Source organism: Lycorma delicatula, chromosome 7 (assembly GCF_047948215.1).
Source record: "Lycorma delicatula isolate Av1 chromosome 7, ASM4794821v1, whole genome shotgun sequence".
NCBI lineage: Eukaryota > Metazoa > Arthropoda > Insecta > Hemiptera > Fulgoridae > Lycorma > Lycorma delicatula.
Genome location: NC_134461.1, coordinates 23,551,280 through 23,576,704, shown reverse-complemented (window position 1 = coordinate 23,576,704; position 25,425 = coordinate 23,551,280). Strand labels below are relative to the sequence as shown.

Here is a 25,425-nt window from a genome sequence, read left to right as displayed (position 1 = left end):
AAGTTTCTCCAAATAAAAATAATTGAAAAGAGAAAAAGAGAAGTCAAGAAGATGGAGCGATGAAGTAAAGGGATTATACAATGGGAGGTTGCAACCCAGAATTGAAGGAGGTAGAAGAGAATTGAAGAAGAATCAATGAGATTATTATTTGTCAATAAATACTAGATAAATTATCCTTATTAACTCTTTGCATTGGAATGCTGAAACACTGCTCGTACACTTAAAAATACAAAAGAACTCCTCTGTAATTTAGTATTTTATGTTTCAAAATCAAGAAAATTTATTTGAAAATACAAATTCTTTCTGTACTTTTAATATGGCAGAATCCTTTTATAAGCCTATCATCCAGTCTCTTCAACAGCCATGGTGGTAATATCACCAATATGTTCAGCTAAAAGAGCAAGCAACATTACTAGCACAAAGCATTGCTATTCTTGGTGTTATATAAACCGCTTCAGAATTAGTGTTAACTATAACAAAAATTACTGTGAACAACAATTTTTTTTACTTGCATGTAACAGCTATAAAAGGCCTGTAAGAATCACACCTGAAGATTAAACTGGATGCTGGTAACAAAAGGATTCACCAACAGAAATATACTGAATCAACTGACTATTATTTTGTACAAAATTACTCTGTAATTATAGTGAAGTATATAAAATTGTAATAAATTTATTTGTATTTGTTCATTATTACCAATAACTGAATTTACAAATATATAAATAAGCAGGGGTTACCAAATGATTTTTCTTCTTTTTTTTTAAATTTATAAATAAATATTATTTAAATATGTCAGTGCCAATTTGTCAGTCAAAATGTCTGTGCAATTTTTTAATTATCTTTTAAAGTGGCATTAAAAACTTCTTTAGAATTCTGGATAGCAGAACCAAATTCAGGCATTCAGAATGTTTTGTGTTTCCTCTCACTATTTTAAAACAGACTATCATCAGAAGAATGTAGTTTTAGTAATCATAATATAGTTTCAAAAGAAGTTGACCTACAGTAGGTTATGAATTTAAAAATATAACAGTTAATTTAAAAATATAACAAAATGTATCTGAATAAACCATCATTTTACAAGTAACTGATTTCATTCTTTAAAAGCCCAAAAAAAAGAGGTATAAAAAATTAAAAACTTGTGGAAAAAGTAAATGATTGTAATAATTACTAATACTAGGTGTGGCTATTAAATAATGAGACGAATGCTGTAAGATATTTTATTTTAAATTTATACATACGTAGTTATTATATCCTTCAATATACACCCTTCCTCTATCCCTAAAACGCTCCATGTGAATTTTCCATTGTTCGAAACAGTGCTGGAAGTCTTCTGTGAGCTCTTTCATGACCCATGCTGTTTTTTCTTTCACAGCTTCAATGGTCTGAAATTTTGTTCCTTTTAATGCAGATTTGACCTTGGGGAACAGATAAAAGTCGCAGGTGCTAGGTCAGGCAAATGGTGTTACACTGGGATATACTTGGCCAGAAACGTCTTTTCAGACAATGCAGTGTGAGCTGGTGCGTTGTCCTGATGAAGAACCCATGACTTGCTCTTCCACAATTCAGGTTGTTTTTTCTTATTTTTTCATGGAGTTGAGCAAGAACCTCAAGATAGTAATGCTGATTAATAGTTTGACTTCCAGAAACCCAATGAAGGTACACAATCCCATGAATGTCGAAAAAAACAATCATCATCGCTTTGAACTGCTCATTCAAGTTTTTTAGCATTTGGTGAAGTTGGGACCTTCCAATGCATGGACTGACGCTTAGTTTCTAGATCATAAGTAATAAACCAAGATTCATCACATGTTATCACTCTTTTCAAGAAGACTGGGTCATCTTCAATGGCATTCAAAGTGTAAGAACAAACATTTTCATGAGCTTCTTTTTGTTCGATTGTGAGAATTTTAGGCACCATTTTCACACACACTTTCTGCATTTTAAAATTGTTATGCAAAATTTGCCTTCCGCATTCTTTGTTAATTCCTATAGTTTTAGCAATTGCATGAATAGTTAACCGATGGTCAAATCAGATCAGATTACCAATTTTTTCAATATTTTTATCTGATTTTGTCGTGGAAGGGCGACCCGAGCGAACATCATCTTTAATGCTTTCTTGGCCATCTTGGAAATGCTTAAACAACTCAAAAACCTGTGCAGGTGATAAACATTCATTGCCATACACTTTTTTTAATAAAAGATAACTTTCTGTAGCAGTTTTTCTAAGTTTCATATGAAATTTCACGGCAATTCTTTGCTCTAATAAAACACTTATAATTTTTTCGGCAAAACAAAAAAACAGATGCTACCCAAATGATGGCCATGGCCAGACTAATATGTCTACAGAAACTGGAGTGGCAACAATCAAAAGAGAAGGCTTCATGCTAACAGGTGTCGGTCGTATGAATTTGGTGCATGCGCAGTTCTTCTATAGCAGCATTAGTTTCGTTATTTAATAGCCACACCTCGTACTGTATTTAAATATAACTATACAGTTTCTTAGTTAATATACAGGCTACAGAGTGTTTATAAAAAAAACTCCTTAGTTCTAAAAAATCGTACTGAAATTATGGAATCGGTTAAAAGTATCTTTTTCTTTTCTTTTTTTTCTTTTGTATGTTTAGCCACTGGGACCACAGTAAGGTATTACTTCAGAGGGTGAATGAGGATTATATATGAATGTAAATGAAGTGTAGCCTTGTACAGTCTCAGGTCAACCATTCCTGAGATGTGTGGTTAATTGAAACTCAACCACCAAAGAACATCAGTATCCATGTTCTAGTAATCAAATCTGTTTAAAAGTAACTGCCAGTTAAAAGCAACTGGTTTTCATACTTATATTCATTATATAATTAAGTTTTTCATCGCAAATATTCATTGCGGTTGGTACTACTGTGTGGCCTTCACTGTAAATCCAGTCAGCAGTCTCACTCTGTCATGATGATACCATAGCAAAAAGCTCAGTGTATGATTTGGTTGTTTTATGTGTTTTTAGATAACAAAATTCCACAAATCCAGGCAAAATTCCACATTAGTGGATCAGTAAATCGACACAATTACAGGATTTGGGGATCAGAACCACCGCATGAAATTTTTGAACATCAGGGTGACTTCCCAAAGTCAATGTTTGGTGCAGACTGATGATGAATGACTGTATTGTGGACCCATTCATTTTTGTAAAAAGAGCAATTAACGGGGATATTTTCTGTGATATGCTCAAACTTCACATCCTCCCACAGATTGACAATATTCAAGAAGAAAAAGGATTATTTTTTATCGGCTAGATAGTGCTCCCATCGCATTACTGTGTCCATGCTGCATTAAACATTCGGTTTCAAAACAGGTAGGCTGGAAGAGGAAGGCTGATCTCATGGCCACCAAGGTCATGATCCCACTAGATTTCTTTTTGTAGAGGCATGTGAAAAAAATTGTTTTTTGGAGAAAATCTGAGACATCAACCAGCTACTGGAGAGGATTGTTGTGACAGTAGCATCCATTACCCCGGACATGCTTGCAATTACCTGGGAAGAGCTGGATTACCATCTGGATGTGTGCAGGGCAACAAATAATGCACATATTAAAGTGAATTAAACACAAAAAAATCTTCAGAATTTACCCTTTCAGAATATATACTCATATAACTAATAATTTAAATATAATGTTATTTAAATAACAGGATTATATTTAAATTATATTGGTAGCATTATATTATAACAACATTTTAATTGTATTGGTTGTAGAACCAAGGAGTTCTTTTATAAATACCCATTAAACAAATAAATAAATGTAAAAAAATAAAATACTTCAATTTCAAAAAAAAAATTAATATACTTTTTCTTTCCTTAATCATGCAAATGACAAGACTAACTAAAATAAACTTAAACATAACCTCTTAGTGTTATGTGACAACTTCCCCTTTAATTAGCTGACTTTGAAATTCATGTTGTATTGAATAATTTTGCAAAGTTAAAAATGCCAATCATTATTTGTTTTCCGTTGAAGTGAAATAAAATTAAAACTAAAATTTGAAATATTTTTATATTTTGATAAAAATTGTTAAATTTCTATGATGAAAAATATTTCTTTAATCACTTTACTAAACTCATAAATAGTTATTCAACAATAAAATACAGTTTAAAGTAAATCTTCATTATTTGGGATAAAAAAGTAAAGAAATAAAAATAAAATAAATATTTAATTATTTTTAAACAAGACAACTGACACGTAGATATTTCTGTTTCTCAAACAAATGTAAAACTGCTGCATTCTGTCAATAATATTTATAAACTACATACATTCCTTCAAAAAATAAGAAATGGGAAAAATAAGTTATGGCTCTTATTTTTACTACATTGGAATTACAAAATACTACCTAAAAAATAAATACTTATATTTTTATTTATTATGAACATTCCAGAAGTCTCCAGTATCTCATGCAGCTTTCTGAATTTGAATTCGAAGCCCATAATTAGGCGCATCCCTTCTGTGACATGTGAGTGAGGTGTAGTCTTGTAGAGACCCAGACCGATACTTGGTTGATACCAGGCAATACCTGAGAGGTGTGATTAATTGAAACCCAACCACCAACAAACACTGGTATTCACGGTCTAGTATTAAAAATTTGAATAAAAGGAACTACCTGTATTAGAATTTGAACCTTAGAGCTGTCAAATTTGAACTCAGCTGATAAACGATAATGAATTTTACCACTAGACCTACCTGGCAGATTAATATTAATATTTATTTATATTAATAAAAAAATAAAAAATGAATACTAAGTATCTTCAGAACCTATAAACATACTCTTAAAGATCAGCTTAGTCAAGACTAAATCATCTAAATTACAAAAACTAAAAATAAAAAAGTCCCATTGTCTTTTAATTTTCTCATATTTCAATGCTAGCTATAATTATTTTCTTAGTATAACATTATTTTTAAAGATAACCTCAATTTCCCTTTTCAAAAAATGGGACAAAAATTATATATATTATTTGTGAACAACCCAGAGAAACAAGATAAAAAATAGTTAATAAAAGACACAAGAATTAAAGTAAAACTGAAAGAAGGAGAAAGAACGAAACAATTAGATCTTCATTAAAACCTGGAAAATTAAACAAAATATATTAAATGAAGTTAATTCAGATAAACTGAATGAGAAATAATATGATTCCATAAAACACGCTAGAAAAGATAAAGTGAAACAAAATAATAAAAAAACGAGGATAATGAATAGTTATGTAATGAACAATCCAAAATAAAAAACAATTTAATTGTAATATGGATTCAGAATAATTTATTTTTATTATATTTCATATTAAATAAACAAAAGATAAATATATATATATATATATATTTTTTTTTAAGTATACCAATATTATGTGCCACCTAAATCATGAAATTATATTATTTTTTAAAAAGTTGATTATTCTGAAAATAAATAACATTACCATCATTAAAATAGTGGTGTATTAAAATGTACTACTAAAAAAACAAAAAAAAAAATATATGTATATATACATATAATTTCATTATATATATTAAAAAAACTATTAAAAATGTTATTAACCAACTAATTAATCATTACGCAATAATAATCAAAAAAGTTATCTACATGCAATCTAATAACATTCAGAAAAATATATAATATTTATAAGGCACGTAATAAAAAGTAAAAAAAAAAAAAAACTAAAAAAAAACTACAATAATTATATTTAATATTAAGAAGGGATATTATTTTTTTAAATAGTTGCATCATTTATCAATAAAATAATTTTATTTATATCTAATTAAAAATTAATAATTACATAATAGCATTATTAAACATATAAACTATATAAATGTTATATTTATGAGTATATATATTTTATTTTTTTAAATATACATTATTTATAATATAATAATATTTTACAGAATTAATGTTCATAATTAACCTATTATGCAGTATACATATATATATATAAAAGCAGCAAAATGTGTAGGTATATAAATTTTTTTAAATGTACGTGATATTTTTTCTACATTTATACGAAAAAAAATAAAACTAAAAACAACAGTATAATGAATATTCAGCGTGAAATACAATTTGAAAAACAAAAAAATTATATTATAATACACTGTTATGAAATGATAAAAATATGAATACGTACAGAATATGAAAGCGAATGAACGAGCGTAAGCAAAGGACAGTGATAAGAAGTAATAGATGTTTATAGATTAATATTATTAATTGTATTTATTCTACATTACAAAAATAATAATTCAATTAAGCAAAAAAAAAAAAAATTAAATCATTTAAAGTAGTACATAAATAATAATAGAAATAATACTACACTAAACCCTCAGTAATTCAAAATTCTGCCCAATTCAATTTTTATAAAACAAACGTAAATACTCAAATTTTCTACACAAAGAGGAAAAATGAAATACAAAAGTATTCTGGTGCACCTGACAGGGAATTTAAATGAATGAAGGAAAGAATTTGGTTCTTTAATGTCCATGTAAGATACTTTTAATACAACTTTTAAAAACAAAGAAGCTTGGAGTGTAGTCAAATGAAAATTTTTTATGATAACGAAATTGGTTTTTAATCAACATATATAGCACGATGATTTATGAACATTTTTTTTTCTCTTCTTTCAGCATGGTTACTAATAATATCTACATTACCTGTGCTCTGAGATGAAGTTTCATGTTCATTTGTGGTTAAATTAATGGAATAAATCTTTCTTTATTTATAGTTATTTACTCTGATGCCATTTTGACACCAAACATACGACATAGAAAAAATAAATTGTGTCACTAAGATAAATGTTCCAAACTTTTAATATCATGGTTAATATAGTATAGAATACAATAATTCCTTTTTTGGAGTCATCAGTCAGTTGAATACTTCAATAAAAAGTAGTCTGTCATGATGTCTGCCATGACATTCAACAGTATAATTGACTTAGAGAATAACGCAACAAAAAATCAATATTCCCGACTCTCCTAAGTAGACCAGGCATAGAATGATTGTTTTCTTAGAAATGGCTACGGAATTTTTGGTGATGACTATTTTTAAGTCCAGTCACCTTTAACAATTACAGTTGTGGTGCATAAAATATTACATAAATATAATACAGGAATTATGTATTATAACAAACCAACATTTTGGGTACATAATTTTTTTGCATTCCTCAAATTTAGATGTACTAATTATTCCAAGCGGTATAATATATTTATGTGTTAAGCATGAAAAGATTGATTACACTAAGTATTTTGAAAGTTAAGACAATTGTATAAGGCATGAAATTTAGATAAAATTCTTAACCATCATTTTTAATAATAATAATTATTTTCTATTTCTTATTGTTGTCAGTTGTAAAAGCTATAAAACAGCAGATTTTTGCTAACTTAAAGCAGTCCTAATAAGACTTGAATTACTGAGATTCTAATGTACTGATTGGTTATATCATATTTTAGATTGATTTCATTTTTACATTTAATTTTAAATATTTTTAAATTTATTGTATAAAATAGCATAAATATATTTTTTGTAATAAAAAAAATATAGTGTTTATATAAAAAAATTATAAAATATAAAAACAAAATTTGGTAAAGGAAAATAGGGTTTTGATATTATTAATAATAACATTTTGAAAATATATAAACTTTTGCCAAACATTTTAATTTAGTTTATAACTAATATGTATCATAAACAGTTTATAAACTGCAGATATCAAGGATTTATAAAGTATACAGGAAAAAAAAACGACTTTGACTTAATAAATCAGTCATTAACATTATGCAATACAACTACTGTGAAACAATCCAATATCAAAAACAGATTCATACTTTACAGGCTTGAAGTAAGTACAGGTACTACTATTTTTTTCTGACTTAAAAACATAACACATTTTATAGTTACATAATATTTTTGTTAGTGTCTCAATTTCAAACCAATTCAGCTATGTTTTCAATATTTTCAATAAGGCATGTGTAGCAAATAGGCTATTACTCTCTTTTCCTTTATAGTAATGGACCAGATAATATGATCTTGATAAACAGAAATTTATTTTGCATAGTCAAAAAGTAAAGTTAAAAATGCCTAATATTAAAAAAACTTTACTTTAAAACTGAATTATAATACCTTTAGATAAATTTCTGCTTCAAGCTGTAAATCTTTAAGACAGCAAACTGAATCAAATGCAATTTTTTAATAAATTACTTTAAAATATTGTGTTAAAGATTTTTTCAATTTATTGTTTCAAAGGATTATAATTTTAAACAATTACGACATTTCTTATCAATGAATGTGATGGAAGAAGAAACACATTAATTATTTTTATTTATTATTCAACGTAGTCACCATGAACCTTAGTATATTTATCAAGCATGGAATGAGTTTTTTGAACCAGTTATCATATAAGTCTACCCCTCTGCTTTCTTAACTTGGTAAGCAACTTCAAAAAATTTTCCAAAAAGATCTTCTTTCAGCTTCATAAAAAAAACACTTTCTTTTATTGTTAAGCCCAGAAGCTGTGTAAAGGGTAGACCAAAAATTCTCAACTTCAGGTCTGCAACATTTTATGTATACATGAGCAAGATGGAAATGCATGAAATCGTACAATATTAATATTTCTCACATCAAAATTCTTTTTTTTGTTTGTTTTGTATCATTTGATGAACATTAGAATTTATAGTGTCTCCTTTAACATGCAAAATTTGGCAATTTCTTACACCAAAAGATGATTACCATGAATTTTTGCATTAATGTTTTGAAAATTTTCATTGGCAGTTAATGTACAGGCAGCATTGCATCGAGTAGCAATACATAATGAGATAACCAACTCTCATCTGCTGTCACATTGGAAAATCACCTTAACTCTTATAACAAAAGGAATTCTTGTAGCAGATTGACTTGACTTTTTCAAACAGGTAATCAATCATAATATCAATTTTTGTAGCACCCAACTTCCACAAAACTTCTAATTTCGTGTTGTGTATTACAGTACCATATGTAGATAAAAGATCTTGATACTTCTAGGTGTTGTGCATCAAATTCATTGAAAATATAATGAAATATAAATTTTTTAAATTGTCTAAATGATTTCATTGATGACAGTAGACAACCTTCTACTATTCCATTATTTTGTGATTAATATCACATCTTCTGCTTTAAATTTTTATCACCATTCTGACAAATTAGCTTATTCATGTAAACATCACTATTAATACTAAAAAGAAGGTGATAAATTTTAAACAGTTTTCCTTCCATAGAAAGGAATTGAATCGCTGAATATAATTTGCAAATGGAATTTGAAATTAATATGCTAGAGTATTATTTTGTAAATTCTATATGTTATAAGGAACCTTCAAACAAAGCAATGCTGTTGCATGTTAAAAAATCTCATTTGCTTTTTTTTATTTTTAGCTTTATGTATTTAATTTCTAAATATTCCTTAAACAGCACCTAATGATCTAATAAACAGATCTAATCTACAAACACATAATGATTTAATGAAACCAACTGGAACAGATTACAATGCAAAATACTTAACTATTGAAAATAAATGTTGTGTATTTATTTGGATACTTTTAATTATTCTTAAGAGAAAATATTCGGTTAAAATGACAAAAGTTTGAAGTAAGTAAATATATTGAATAAAGACTAAAGAAAAACATATGCAGCAAAAGTTTATAAAGAATCAAGAAAAACAAATATGTTCTATTTAAAAAAAAAATTAAGTCATCACTATTTATTTAATGGAAAAAAAGTTAAAAACTGTTTTTTTTTAAGAAAAACATGTAGGGATTAACGAAAAAACCCAAATACAAAAAATGAATGTAATAAAACATTTAAAAACAACTGATAAATATTATAAGGTAACAAAAATATATTTTTAAATTGTCTATATTGAAAAAAATTAGAATAAAAAAATACTAATAAATTAAAAATAATAATAAAATTAGTCTGATGCAATAAATTAGATTTACTTATTAAGAAAAACAATTAAAAAAAAAAAAAAAAAAAAAAAAAACATAATTCTACAACATTTTGTACGATAATAAAGCAAAAATAAATGTTAAGATCTTTTTTTTATATACACGTAAAATAAAATCTAAATAAAATAGCAGACATTTATTTTTTTCCTGGAAAAAATTTCAAACATAAATTATTTAATGCCATGCTATTATAAATAAATAAATGAACAAAAAAATAAATACGATAATGATAATTTTTTTACACGACAAAACTTTGTGTACAAGACGAGTAAGACAAATAATTATGATAATAATAATAAATATTGCTATATTCACAGCTTAAATACATTACAATACATAATAATAATTATCTGATAAGTAGTATGCTAGCTACAAAACTAATTAAAAAAAATGAACAAGTTATATTACAAAAATCTCTACTCATATCATCAATTACGTTACGTTTATGTGATCTGAATCATTCATACCTTTTTTGTCTTTCTTATTAACAGGCGCTGAAACAAAACGTGTAGCAGGTAATACAAGAGTTGATTTTTTTAAGAAAAAAGAAGACTTCTGTATTTTAAGTTTTCAATGATGTTTTTAAAGTTTTTTTGTAGTATTTGACAAATACATTTAGTTGTATTTTGTTTTGTTTGTGTTTTTTCTTAATTATTTATTTTATTTCATTCTAATAAGATTAAAAAAATATATATAATTAAAAATGAAAATAAATCCACTAAGATGTAATAAGAAAGATAAATTATAAAAAAAAATAATAATAATAACCACACCATAACAAAGTGCAAAATTACACTATCTTCATAACACTTATTATATAATAATAAGAATAATAATAATAGTAATAGAAAACACTAATTTAATAAATGTATTTCTAATAAATTTTATTATAAAATCTGTTCTAATAAAATAAGATATGTATAGTCTTACTGCAAATGAAATGCAGTGATAAGTGAAGTAAACAAATAATGCAAATATAATGATAAATAAAAATAAAAATAATTTGAAAACTTGTCCATAAGAGTTTACTGTAGTCTTCACACTATTAATAACAATATTAATAAAAATAAAAACATACCATAAAATTTTCTATATTACACTAATTATTAGAAGTGAAGTATAGTGAAAATAGTGATACTGAAGAATTTCTAAAGAATATTTATGTTAGCATAAAATATGTTATGTAAATAAATATAAACAAAATTACTTTTGTTTGTACGTTGCTCAGGAAAGCCTTTTTTTAAAGATATCTTTATATTTCATAACAAACTAAAGTAGTAAATTATCGACTTTCTTAATTTATTACTGTAATCATAAATTAATTTATTCATTTTCCTACATAACCATGGCAGTTTAAAAAATATCTCAAAATTATCTTAACTCTTGATTAAAATCAAAGTTTAGAAAAATTTTTTTTAAAAATTAAGGAAACCCCTTCCCCTTTTGTTGGAAATGAATTAACTGCTACTGTAAAAAATAATACACTTCTAAATTATAATTTTCAATTAATATTAAATAATCAGATGTTTCACCAAATCTGATGTGGACATCAGATGACTTCCTTACACACCTATAGATTACATATACACATTTAAAAAAAAAATGAAAAGTACATAAAATTTTATTTAAATTAATAACTTATGATATTTTTTAATATTTTTTTTTATTGTTATTATTATTTATTATATATATATATATATATATATATATATATATATATATTTTTTTTTTTTTTTCAATCAGAGGTTAATAATTATTAACAAATAAATATATTTAAATTAAAAAGAAAAAAGTTAAAAAAAAAGAAAAGAAGATGAAGTCTGATTCGAGCCGATCTGCCTTCCCCTTTTAAGATCCAAATATTTAATTAAATAAAATTTTATTTGGCTATAACAATGGAATCAATGAAATTAGGTACCGCTAATGACATACCATTGAAAAGCTCTCAATGAGGGCTTATTACTGCAGTTAAGAAAAAGTCTAAATCTAAATTTTTTGGATTTTGGGCTTTTTTGGACACTTTTGGTTCAGTTGATTACAGTCAAAAGGGGAGGTGTACAACTAGATGTTACAACAGTCCTAAATCCAAAATTTCAATATTATAGAGCTAATCACTTTTGAGTTATGTGAGATGTGTACGTATTGACGTCACGCCGAAACTAGTCAAAATGGATATTTTCTTTTAAATATGAAAACCGAAAATTTTCGCAAATAAATTTGCGACAAATTAATTAAACATTTCGACATCATGTCGAAACTAGTCAAAATGGATTCAGGGATGGTCAAAATGGATATTTCCATTGAAATCTGATAACAGAGATTTTTTACGATCATAATACTTCCTTTACTTCATACAAGGAAATAAAAAAAGGTAAAGAAAAAGTAATGCTCAAATATTTTACAAACAAAAAAATTGTTTTGAAAATTCTGAAAAATTGAGTTTAACCATTATCACATAATAAACTACTTCCAAGAAAGTCTGCAAGGTAACAAGTAGACCTAGTCAAAGCCATATATTTTGCTAAACAGCTGAAGATGAATTAAACCATATTAATTGTCAGAGATGATATACTGAATGAAGTATTCAACAGGTGAACATGTGTAGCAGGTTCACTGTCCTCCAATATCATACACACTAGCAGCATCATTGTCATTTAATCAGACGGGCCTATTGCACTGTTATGGTATTTATTTATTCATTCAGTTCTGTCTGTTTTATAAATAAGTGGGTTCTACTTACGATTTAATGATATACAGGCTTTTATTCTCACTCTGCTTGCCATGTAGTACACATAGTTTTTATTTTTTATAACATTGTTTTATCTTAGTAAAAAAATTACTTACTAGGGGCATAAAATGGTGATCAAACAATTTTTTTTTCCAAAATGTTTAGAAAAATCTATTTTTACATCTTTTCATTCAGTACTATAAAGTTATAATACATCAAAGGCACTTAATGCCTCAACAGTGTTACATGTTTCTTGGATTATAAATTTAAAAAATACATTGTTTACATAACGCAAATTTAAATACTTAAATTCATTACTGATTTTGGTTTTTTATACAGTATTAAATTAATTTTTTCAAGATGCATTGATAATGTTAATGCAAGCCACTGAAGCTCTGATTTTCACTATTCAGGGATATGGAATAGACAAAGTAAAAAAAAGAATTGTTAATGTCACAGGTTCAAATTGATTTTACTCATTTACATAACATAATTGAAAATAACATTTTTATTTAAGTTATGATTAAGATAAAAGGAATTTTTGGTATTTAAAACTTCTCTAAAAATATTATTTTAATTATTTATAAGTTATTGTAATGATGTGCACTGAATGAACATAACCCCAATATGTGATCAACATTAGCAGATTTCTAATTAAACTGTTAACAAGAAATTTTAAGAAAACTCAATTACCATAATGATAACTGATGATGCAGACAATAGAGAAAAATCTAAATCAAAAGCTACCAATCGTATACAAATATTTTCAAGGTTTAAAACTGGTGTTAGTAACTTTATACTGACAATATAACCACTAGAAATACAAGAAAACAATTATACTGTTTTCCCCTTTAACTAAAATTTTGATTCTTTTTCACCTATGTAGTGGAATAAATAAAGAAAAACTGCAAGGCTATAAATTGACTGATCTTTATTATGTTTTACTGCCATTATTTGTGCTTAGTTGCCTCATTGTAGTATATTATTTCTGTTTTAAATTTTAAAATAATTTATTTATTCATTTTTCCAGCAACAACATGATAACCAATAACGATTGATGATAATGAATTTTGTAGTGTGTGAAAATGCTATACTTCACTAGGATTCAAACCCAAAATCTCTAGGTGAAAGACATAGACTTTCTGTTTTTTTACATTCCATTCCGTGGCAGAAGATGTAAGCAACTTCCAAACATGCATGGTATGTTTTAATGCTTGTGTAAGTAACTTAAAGCTTTTAAAAATCGATCAATTAATTAAATTGGTTTTAAACAGAAAACAACCAATCTCCTATTAATGTCTAAATTAATATCTTTTGAATATTATTGATTCAATATTTTCTATCTACTGTTCTTATAAATGCAACCCAGATGCAATAGAGCAAGATATTATTGAAAAGAAAAAGGTAAATAATTAAAGCTCAACATTTTAAACTTTTCTACTTGTAGTCTTAACTGTATTAATGGATTTTTAAAAACTCATCTGGTAGCTTTTACATAGCATGAAGCATGAACTATACACTATATGTAGCTTACTGCAAAAAAATTACGTAATTATTATAGAATTTCTTCAGTAACCACTTTAACTGACTACCTACAATATTTTATTCATACTTAAAAGGTACAATATTTGTTAATAGAAAAATAAATAAATAAAAGTAATATATAAAGTGCACAATTATAATTGTAATAATAAAAAAATAAAAAATTAAGATCTGAGTAGTAATCTGTTTAAACTATTTAATGACTAATAAGATCAATAATAGAACAGAAAAATTCTATTTATTATTATTTTATTGTATCAAAGTGCAATTTAAAGTTATAAAATAGAACATATTTATAAATTCATTCATGCTTACCGTCCTCCCCAATTTCTTCACCTTCCTCTTCTTCTGTATCAGTACTTTTACTTTTTCCTAAGTTTTTTAATTTCTTCTTTTTAGCTGCTGCTCTTCTTCTTGCTGATAAAGAAAAGATTAAATACAATTCATTATATATAAATGTATTAAAATTAACAACGTAAAATAATCCAGTAATCGAGTATTATAAGAGCAAAAATTAAAGTATGAAAGATAAAATAACCATTACATAAGTACGAGGGTCGTTTGGAAAGTTCTTGGCCTGATATATTGCAAGTACGACCAAATGACTGTGGTATTAATAAGTTGCTACAAAACTCCATGATCTATGATTTGAATGTTTCTACAAGTGTCGATTTGCTAGATTCGGCTTTTAGCAATTAATTTCCCCACCCTAAACTTGAAGCAATGGCTCACTGGAGGAAGATTCACTTCAACTGATGAGGTCAAAGCTGAGACAACGACTTACTTTGCAGTCAGACTAATTGCATTATATTGATGATATTAAAAAATTGGAAAGTTGTTCATCTAAATATATAAAATTGCTAGGTGACTGTTGGAAAATTAAAAAAATATTTATGAAGAATCTTGTTTTCTTAGTCAGGTTGAAAACTTTCTAAACAACCCTCATATGAGACACATACATATATATTTTTTAAATCCTGATTACAGACTCTACCTATAATTTTTTCAAATTTAATTAACGTCATGATTTTATTGACTTCATACAACTAAATAATTGGACATTTAAAAAAAAAGAGAGTCATCAATATTTGAAAAAAAATAGAGAATAACCATAAAAAACTAAAAGGGTCCTGGAAAGAACAGTGCAACCCTTAAAATTTAAGGGTTAGAATATCTCAGGAAACAACATCTGCGAAATTGAAATGTCTGAAGTAAGATGTGTGAAATCTTGTTTCATAAACCAGTTTCCATAGATTAATGATTTAAAAACATTGGATGCGGTTGGCATTTATTATAGACCAATCAAGCAATATCATAAAAAATGTATATTTTAAAAATCAACCAAAATTTTATGCTTGTATTGATTTAACTAAATCAATATTTTAAACAGTCTATTACAATCACGTAACATGTAGTAGAATATTACATATTGAATACATTAGAAATAGGTAAGTGTTAATTTCACTAGAAAAAAAGGTTAACTGTTTCAACAATTGCATGAAAAGCTTAAAGAAAACTTTGTGTGATCAGCCTCATAAAAACATTAAAAGAAGTAATTACAATAAATTAAAATAAAAGTTTTTAGATGAATTGATTAACAGCATCAATAATTTGAACTATGCACTTACACATTTAGCAATACAATGGAATACAGAGCCCCATTACACATTTTACAACCTCCTTCATGGAATGCATGAAAAAACTGAAATTAAGATCTGGTTTTGATGAATTAAGATCTTAATTGTTTTCTATATTAATTTGCAAAATGCATGGGAAAAGATATGGTCTTTTGGAGAGAAAGCAAATGTAACTGATAAGAATCAAACTGAAAGTGACGAGGTACAGACTCATGTATGATGACTAATCTTTATCATTTAATTTCCAGGTTTGAAGGTGTGATGAGAAAAATGCAAAAGAATTATTGAAAATAATTTGGTGCAGCAGGGTTCCTACAGGGATTAAGTTGTAAAAAAATTACAAATAAGAATTATTCTGATGAAGACAACCTACTACATTAATAAGTAAACTGAGATATTAAATTACCATCATACAGTAATAACAACTAGTAGGAGGATAATAAAATAATGCTCTATATATGAGATCTGTAAATAAAGTAATGAGACTGGTTCAGAAAATTTTTTATTTACAATCCAATTATACATGGACTCCATATCACCTTCAAAATAGTTCCCTTGGGAAGTCACACAAGGCTTTTCTTCCTCTTCATAGCAGTATTGGAACTCAGAAACTGGAATATCCTTCAGATGGTCGGTTACATTTTTCTTAATGTTTTCTACTGTTCCAAAATGGTGTCCTTTGAGGTGTTTTTTTAAAGATGGGAACAGGAAAAAGTTACAGGGACTCAAGTCATGTGGATAAGGTGGTTAAGGAACTACAGGAAAGTTTTTGTTTGCCAAAAACTCATGAATTGAGAGTGCAGTGTGACAAGGTGCAGTGTCATGATACAGCATCCAGTGGTCTTTGATGGCTGGTCTCACGCAGGCAACTCTTTTCTGCAGTCTTTCAAAAATTTCTCAGTAAACATATTGACTTATAGTTTGTCCTGTAGGCAAAAACTACTTATGAATAATGCCATTACTATTGAAGAAACAAATTAGAATGGTTTATTGATTTGTTCATTTTTGATTTTTTGGGACGTGGTGGGTTTGAAGTGTGCCACTCCTTGCACTGGCGTTTTGTTTGTGGGTCTTACTCAAATATCCAAGATTCATAACCAGTAATAACATTTTTTTATACAATCAGGATCAGTTTCAATTTTCCCTAGAAGGTTGCGGCACACTTCCACCCTGTTGTTTTTCTGTTCAACAGTGAGGTTTTTTGGGACCAATTTTGCACAAACTTTTTTCATGTCCAATTCATTGGTCAAAATTTGATGGACTGTGGTGCAATTCAAATGCAATTGTTCTGCAATTATTCTGACAGTTAAAATCACTGGTCGTACCATATAAAGTCTCTGATTCGTTCAACATTGTCATAACATTTTGACATTAACGGTCTTCCAGAGCATGGATTGTCTGCAACTAATTCCCGGCCATCTGAAAATGCTTTAAACTATCTAAACACTGGGGCTCGTAACAAAGTGTCATCTCCATATGCCCTTTTCAATTTTGAAAAAGCTTTAGTAATATTCTCACAGAGTTTAACACAAAACTTGATTGCACAACGTTACTCATAGTTAGTATCACTCATTTTTCTAACGCACAACAAAAACTCGTTTCATGAAAACTTTGTTTACGTCTCATGTGGCAGGAATAGACTAAAAATATTAATATCTAATATAAATCAGCATATGTTTACTAGTAACTTTACAGTGTTGCCAATTTGGCTGCCAAATAAACTAATCTTATTACTTTATTTACAGACCTATATTCTCAAATATATATATATTTGAGAATCAGTTTTCCTATAAATATTACATACCCAAAAAAAACATAAATGTATATATACGATTTCTGAGCAAGGCAGAGTGAGTCCATACAAACAGATTACACAAGGAAGAGTTAATTTAAGTAGCATAATACTTTTTTTACTAAATATTTATGATTTTTAGTTTTTTTCCTTATTTATATATGCCTTATTTAGGGAGTTATTTACAATTTCAAAATGTACAGTTTATAATAAAAAATAACAAGTAAATAAACATGCAATAATACCTTCTATTATATGCATTTTCTCTTCTTCAGTCGTTCTTTCCTCAGCTAAAATTACTTCCTCTGAAATAAAAAAAAATTACCAATTTGATTAGAAGCAGTATGGCTAGACCTTTTTAATTCTAAATTAATATTTGTAATGCAGAAATGAAATCAACTACAAATATTCAATGATCAAATTGCATTTATAATAAAAATCAAAATTATACAAGCAATAAAAGATACAGACAGTAAATATTTGTAACCTACTTTCTAAGTATGTCTTTATTACAAAGGGTTTGTATTTGCTTTCCTACACAAGATGCTGATAGTTTCAAACCAAAACTTTGCATTCTCCCAGCTATCATTCACTTATGTTTTATAGAATAACACATCTTGATCTGGCAATCCAGAGAAGTAAAAAGCTGTACATATACTTACTTCAACCAGAGATTATAGACCCTAACATAAAAAAATTCAGTAGATATTGAGAAATTTGTGTTACATTATATGAATTAACATATCAAACAAAGCTAATGTCTATTGATGGTTTAAAATTTAAAAAAATCATGTTTTTTCTTTTACTATAAGAAACATCTGATTTATTTAAAAGAGTTCAATTAATAACCCGAAGGGGTCTTGGTACTTGCTTTTTCTCACAAGAATGTCTAGCGTTTTACCAAAAACTGATCAAATATCTTTTTAAGAGTACAATTAATAAAAAGTTATTTAATCACTGAAAATTTGGAACAAATATCAATATATCATTGGGTGCTTTTTCTACGCACAATTCTATGTATATAAGTGCCAAAACTGTAAAAGTTGTGGGCAATCTGACATGAGATACAAGTGACTCCTGAAATCAGTATAACTAGTAGTTATTTTCAAGATAAAAGTACCATGCCACGCTTAATAAGAAAAGTGAGGAGTAAAGTGATTTCCTACTGTCATCTTCACTGAGGCAAACATACTGACGTGCATCAGCATGCCAAGACAATCAATGAAAATGAATGAGATCCTCAGCTCTATAGTTTTTTCCTTCATTCCATTCACCATAAAGACCAATTATATAAACAAACAACTCAGCAGCTTTCTCTTAGGTAATGCGTAGCACAGGACAGCATAATAGTGCTACTTATGCTTTAGATGATTTACTTGTATAACTGCCATAAGAAAGACTTGAAAAATATTATAAAGTAACAAATCAATGTAGTTTAATTTCTTTTGTCTTTTTTTATAAAACTTATTTATATTAATTATTATTTTTAATTAAAAATTATTTATTTACAATAAATAATGAAATTATGCTTTGTAAGATACAAGCAAGACATTTCATAATTTGACACTTGCATGAAAAAAAATCCTAAAATTAGAACAGGTTACTTTAAAATAAAATTATATAAAAGATTAAACTTTTTTGCAATGTTTCGTTAATTAATGTTAATCTATGATTTAAAGATATTTTGGTATTAATGTAGTAGGCAATCTACTGCTGTAGTTAGTTTCTTATATGGCGCCACTGAAACGCTATATTGAAATAAGAAAATAAATAAATAAAATTATAAATATAATCTAACCAAACTAACCTTACGCTAGCAAACCTTGACTAGCGAGCGAAGATTAGTGTTTGAGTCACACAATCTAAGAACTAACTAACAACAAAGGTAAAAAGAGTAAAAAAGAGAGTGATAAAGAACAAGTTAGCATTGTGCCTTCCACTTAAATCTCACTCATCAGTTAAGGTAAGTATCCAATAAAGTGGAATTGATTGGGAAATCACTCATTTGGTTACAAATTTTAACCAATTGATTTTAACCAGTAATCCATAAATTGTTTAGGTAGAAATCTAGCTGAGCCATTTAATTTATCATCAACAATTATTTTTATTTAAAAAATATATTTTTATCTAATGTAAAAAATAAAAATTTTAAATCTTTGCATGTTCATTGTTTTTTTATATAAATTAATTTTTTATTATTATGAACCATCTGACTTGTTTGATATATTTCCCATTAATATCTTTCTTTGTTAATTTTTTAATCTTAAAAATACTTCATCCTGCATTCCGTATTACAAGGCGTTTTAATCTTCAACTTCTCTTACAGTTTTTATTTCCTATTCAGCAATTTATTGTGAAATAACTTTTTTTCTTTCTTTTTCTGTTTAGCCTCCAGAACCACCATAAGGTATTACTTCAGAGGATGATATGTATGAATGTAAATAAAATGTAGTCTTGTACAGTCTCAGGTCGACCATTCCTGAGATGTGTGGTTAATTGAAACCCAACCACCAAAGAACACCGGTATCCACGATCTAGTATTAAAATCTGAACAAAAGTAACTGCCTTGAGTAGGATTTGGACCTTAGAACTCTCGTCTTCAAAATCAGCTGATTTGCGATGACGAGTTCACCACTAGACCAACCCGATGAGTTATTGTGAAATAACTAAACTTGCATATCTATACTATTAAATAAGAGGAGGAGGTTAACAGTTAATTAACTGTGTGTGAGGTTATGGGAGTAAATTGTGGGAGGCTAGACCAATCATCACCATCAACCGGTAACAAACAGGATACCCCTGGCATGCTGTTTTGGGAGGTTGAATTGGGTGCTCTTATAATATCTTTGCAAACAAACATCTGATTTTCAAAATTCAAACAGTGTATTTGCAACTAACACAGCCACTCCCACCGTTACTGTATACGTAACTGGCTGCACCTGCCTACAGTTACTTGATGAAAAAACATAAAATAAAAAAAAATTGACCGCAACAGGAAACGGCAAGTAACCATGCTGTTCGCCCACAACAACAATAAAGCTCTAATGAATGCAGTAGCAGCGAGCTACTATCGTGTGAGTGAGAGAGACAGATGTTATATAAGTGCATGTTAGAGAGATATATAGACGAAGGGAACTACCACTTCTCTCTGTATGCCTCATACTGCAACTCTATTGTTATGCTGACTAAACAGTATAGCATTGGCAAAGCTGTGATAGGGAGCTAGTTTTAATATATGATCCATCAACAAAGTTTTTTGTTTTTACAAGAATTTGCAACAAATTTTTCCATCTCCATTTAATGTTAAGACCTCTCTGTTAAATCATCATCATCATCCGATGTTCTGCCTGGCAGCGGTTCCCTTGTACCATCACAGTTACCATCATTTCTGCCCCAAGCCTTCTCCTTCATCCATTTATAGTTTCAATTCTTTACCTAATCGTTTAACTTCATCCTTCTTCTTCTTCGCTTTTCTCTTCCCCTTCTACTTACCCTTCTAATCCAGATGTCAGAGTTCTACTTTCTCTAATCATATGTCTTTACATACTGGTAAAGGCATATGTTATATAAAACAACAATTGGTAAAACTCTATTGGTAACTCAACTATTGGTATAATTTTACCATTATGAAATTCTTCTTAACCAGTTGAAATTTTATTTTCAAATTTTCAGGTAGTTTCAACACTGCATTTGCACTCTCTACATTCTATTCATTGCACATAATACATTTATAAAACTCAACTGTGATTGAGGAATGGATTACGCATACATTACTTGATGAACACATTATTATTAAAAATTACAGTAAATTATGATAAAAAATTATATGTTAATAAATAAATAATATTACCTGCTTTACATATCCACTCAACATAACCGTTAAGCTCTCTCTCAAGCTGCTGTTGTCGCCGCAGTTTGAGGAAAGTCTGTCTATTTTCAACTTTTTCTCTCTCCTTTGCAAATTCACTACACAATAAAATTACAAAAAGAAAAACTAACTACAGGTAAAATATTAAAGGAAGGGGTAAACTAGTACAAATGGAATACAACAAATAAAATTACAATACTGCAAATTGTTCATCTTAAATCCTTTATCTAATGTAATTAATTAATTTTTTAATAAAATATAAAAAATATCACAACAGAATAAAAATTACATAAAAAAGCAAATAAATGAAATCATAATCTCTTTTTTGATATATATAAATACAGCAAAAAGTGACAAACAACAGAATGAAAAAACTAGAAATTCATAATAATAAAATAGTTTTTCTAAGAAAAAATTGTTCAGTATGTTAAGTAATTCACTTAAAAATACAAAGGCATTTTCTAATGATTACACAAACAATTTTGTAAAAAAATGTATAATGTTAATCAATTATTCAAATATCAAAAAGCTTAAAATTATAATAAAATGACTAACTGTTGATGCGACTATAAATAAAAAGATACATAATAAAAGAGAAAGTTAAAAGAAACAAAAATTTATTTGTATAAAATCAGTAATATGAAAACTGTTTTTTGGATTAATATCACACATTTCATTAGAGGTAGATTTCAAGTGGTTAAAAGAGAGTCTTTAGATTTACTAAAATTGCATTTATTTCGCCAAAACAGCCACAGAGAAGGTCTACTTATCAAACAGAGTAGGAGAAAGTTCTTCGTTAAATGTAACTAAAACTAATGATATATAGTGGCATATTGGTTCTCCACCAACCAATAAATTTCTTGGTTGGTTATTAAATTTATTATTAATCTCAAAAGAGAGATAGCTCTTTCTATAAAAAAAAAAATTACTTCCATTGTTTTCTGGGACTATTACGGAATTTTTTTTAATGGAATTCATGTCATAAAACCCAACAATCAATGCAAAAATGTATTTTCTAATTCTGAAAAAAATTATGGTAAGTGATATAGAAAGAAAGGCATGGGTTCAAATGAATATCAATGTCAAATCACATGACACAGAAGCAGCTCAATTCATTTTGTTGAGAACAATTCAGTAATTCCCCTTACTATCAGTCTGGGATTGATGACAAGGCAACTTTCTATTTATGTATCTCAAAAATGTCTTGGCAGTTGGGAGTGATGGTGCAGCAAAGGAGAATGTCTTAAAAAAATGCTTCAACTCACGTAAGATGGATTTCTTTGAACAGGGTAATTTAAAATTAATGCCAGGTATGATAAACGTCTCAATTTATATGTCAACTATAGCAAATATTTATAATTAAATGGCAATAAAATAAATGTTTTTCTAAATGTTTACTTTTTTTATTAGTCAAACAATACTTATTTTCAGAGTTTGCCTGTTATAAAAAAAGATGTTTGTCAAGATAAAAATACTTTCACCATAAAAAAAATTATAAAGCCTAAAATTATCAATAAAGATGTAAATTTTAACAAGCATAATGTGATGTTTAGGTACAACTATCATACCCCCACCACTCATCTATAAATCACTATTTCCGTTCCTGTGGAACACACATCTATTTGGATTCACTATATCTTCATAACAAGCACACAGTGAACTCAAGAAAATTTTTTATCATGGGTGAACCTAAAACGGTACTCAGGGTACTGAGACATAAAAACTGAATGCCAGTTTACAAAACAAAGACATGTACTAATACAACCTTATACTGAACGAAAGAGTAATAGAAGCAGAAGAATCAGCATACAAGGTATAATAGCAGGAAAAATTACATTTGATGAATTCTATAAAGTAGTTAATGAGATATAAGTTACTTGAAGCAGTTGTTTGTGCTACAAGTATAACTAAAATCTAAATAAGAATAATTCAAACAAGAAATCGCAAAAAATTTAAAAGCAAGAAAATGAAAGAATTTAATATCTAACACTTAAAACACAACAGACATATGATATTTTGTAACTGGAATCAAGTTGGGCTGTTCTTCAAGTTTCTATAAAAAAGATCTAATAGATTAATAACAAATGTTAGTACTGCATAAGTTTCTAAACAACAGGATCAAAAATTAACAACATATTAGATAAAAGATCAATGTATAATAATATAAAACCAATTTTACATGATATTTCTGATTGTCTACATATAAAATTAACAGCTCAATAAAGGATTTTTTATACACAAAAACAATTAATTTATAACAACTTTAATAAATAATAATTATTAAATATTTTGTTAATATTTTGTTACCACCACCAAGAACCAAAACAATTCTACAAAAAAAAATCACCATCACCTACAAATCAGTACAAATAATGTCAAAATACCTGCTTGAGATATCCAATTGATATAAGAATTGAACATATCAATGTATAACTTTTTAGTTCGTTTTTTATGAAATGCAGCACTACGTTCAACACGAGCTCTCTCATTAGAAAATTCACTGTAAATAACCAATATAGCTAAATTTTTAAAACAAAATATAACAAAAGATAATTTTAAATAAAATCATAAAAATAAAATTAAAAAAAAAATATATAAAAAATTAACTGCTATCAATAAAAATTAATTTTTTACTACTCCTATTAAATAATGAATAAAAGTTGTAAACCCCCTTGAAAAAAATAAACTAAAAGTAATTTTAGTTGAAACAATAAATAAATAATAAAAATACTTATATACAACAACTCACAAATAATAAATTATTTTGGACATTTTCATGAAAAATGGCTAATAAAAAAAATAAATTATTATATGTATTTATTGATACTAGATTTCAATTACATCATTATTACTAGCAACTGAAAACTGTAGCACTCAATGTCACAAATGAAAATGTAAATAAACTCATATTAGCTTTTAAAATACAATTTATAGTAAACAGGAAAGCTTAAGACAATGGTACTGCTAAGTGGTATGATCTTAGTTTATCAATTTTCAATAAAAAGAGCAAATATTTCTCAATATTTATTTAATGAACCTGCTGAATACAGATTATAAATCAGATTAATATAAATTAAATGTTAATTGATGAAAAATTAAGAATTTGGATCTCGATGAAAAAGAAGAAAGTAATTTACCTATAAGCTAACTATGATGCTAACTTTTTTTGAAACTATGATTTTGCTTCTGTGAGTGACATAAATAAATCTTTAATCGGAAAGAAATACTCTAATTCATATTAAAATACCAAGCATCAATTTGATCAAATTATTCCTTCTGTAGTAACTGATGATTATATTAAATCACCTGATTCTGAATGGAAAATCAATAATTCTAGATTCACCAAAAAAATAAATTATTGAAATCAGTATTTATAAGCTAAATCATTTTTTTTATTGAATATTAAATTGACCACAAATTACATGTTATATAAAAAAAAACATTACTTTTACTTTTCTTTTTTTCTATCTGCAAATTATTTTTACACTTAATTCTTGGGAGCAAAACAATTCTTTTAGTATGCATAAATATAATAATTCAGAAAATCCAGAACTACAAAAAGGATAAGATTTCTATAAAACTATCAGGCCTAGTGCCAGGAGGGAATTGTAAGATTGCACAAAGTTAAACAAAGGTCAGTAAATGTCCTAAGTTGAGAACATTGTTTAAAATATGTTTTGTTGACAGACTATATAAAAAAATAACCATTTACTGTAGCTTTTATTTTCTACAGTAGGATGAATATAACATTTTTTGGTACTTACATATTAACGCCACCGCAGCTACAGCTTTATTTAAAAACAAAGTAGTCAATCGAATTTCAGTGGAAAATGGGCCGATATAGAGTTTAACATAGATTCAAAACAGTCTCTTT

The 25,425-nt window shown here is 27.3% G+C and overlaps 1 protein-coding gene across 1 annotated transcript in view; it reads right to left on the bottom strand.

The window, feature by feature from the left end:
- Positions 1-25,425, bottom strand: part of LOC142327268 (voltage-dependent calcium channel type A subunit alpha-1-like) — a 902,521-nt gene that overhangs the window by 272,256 nt on the left and 604,840 nt on the right. The window contains exons 9-12 of the mRNA XM_075370151.1: positions 21,534-21,649; positions 17,929-17,988; positions 14,570-14,671; positions 10,452-10,478 (exon numbers count right to left, since the gene is read on the bottom strand). Coding sequence (XP_075226266.1) covers positions 10,452-10,478; positions 14,570-14,671; positions 17,929-17,988; positions 21,534-21,649 — 305 coding nt within the window. The remainder of the gene's footprint in view (positions 1-10,451; positions 10,479-14,569; positions 14,672-17,928; positions 17,989-21,533; positions 21,650-25,425) is intronic.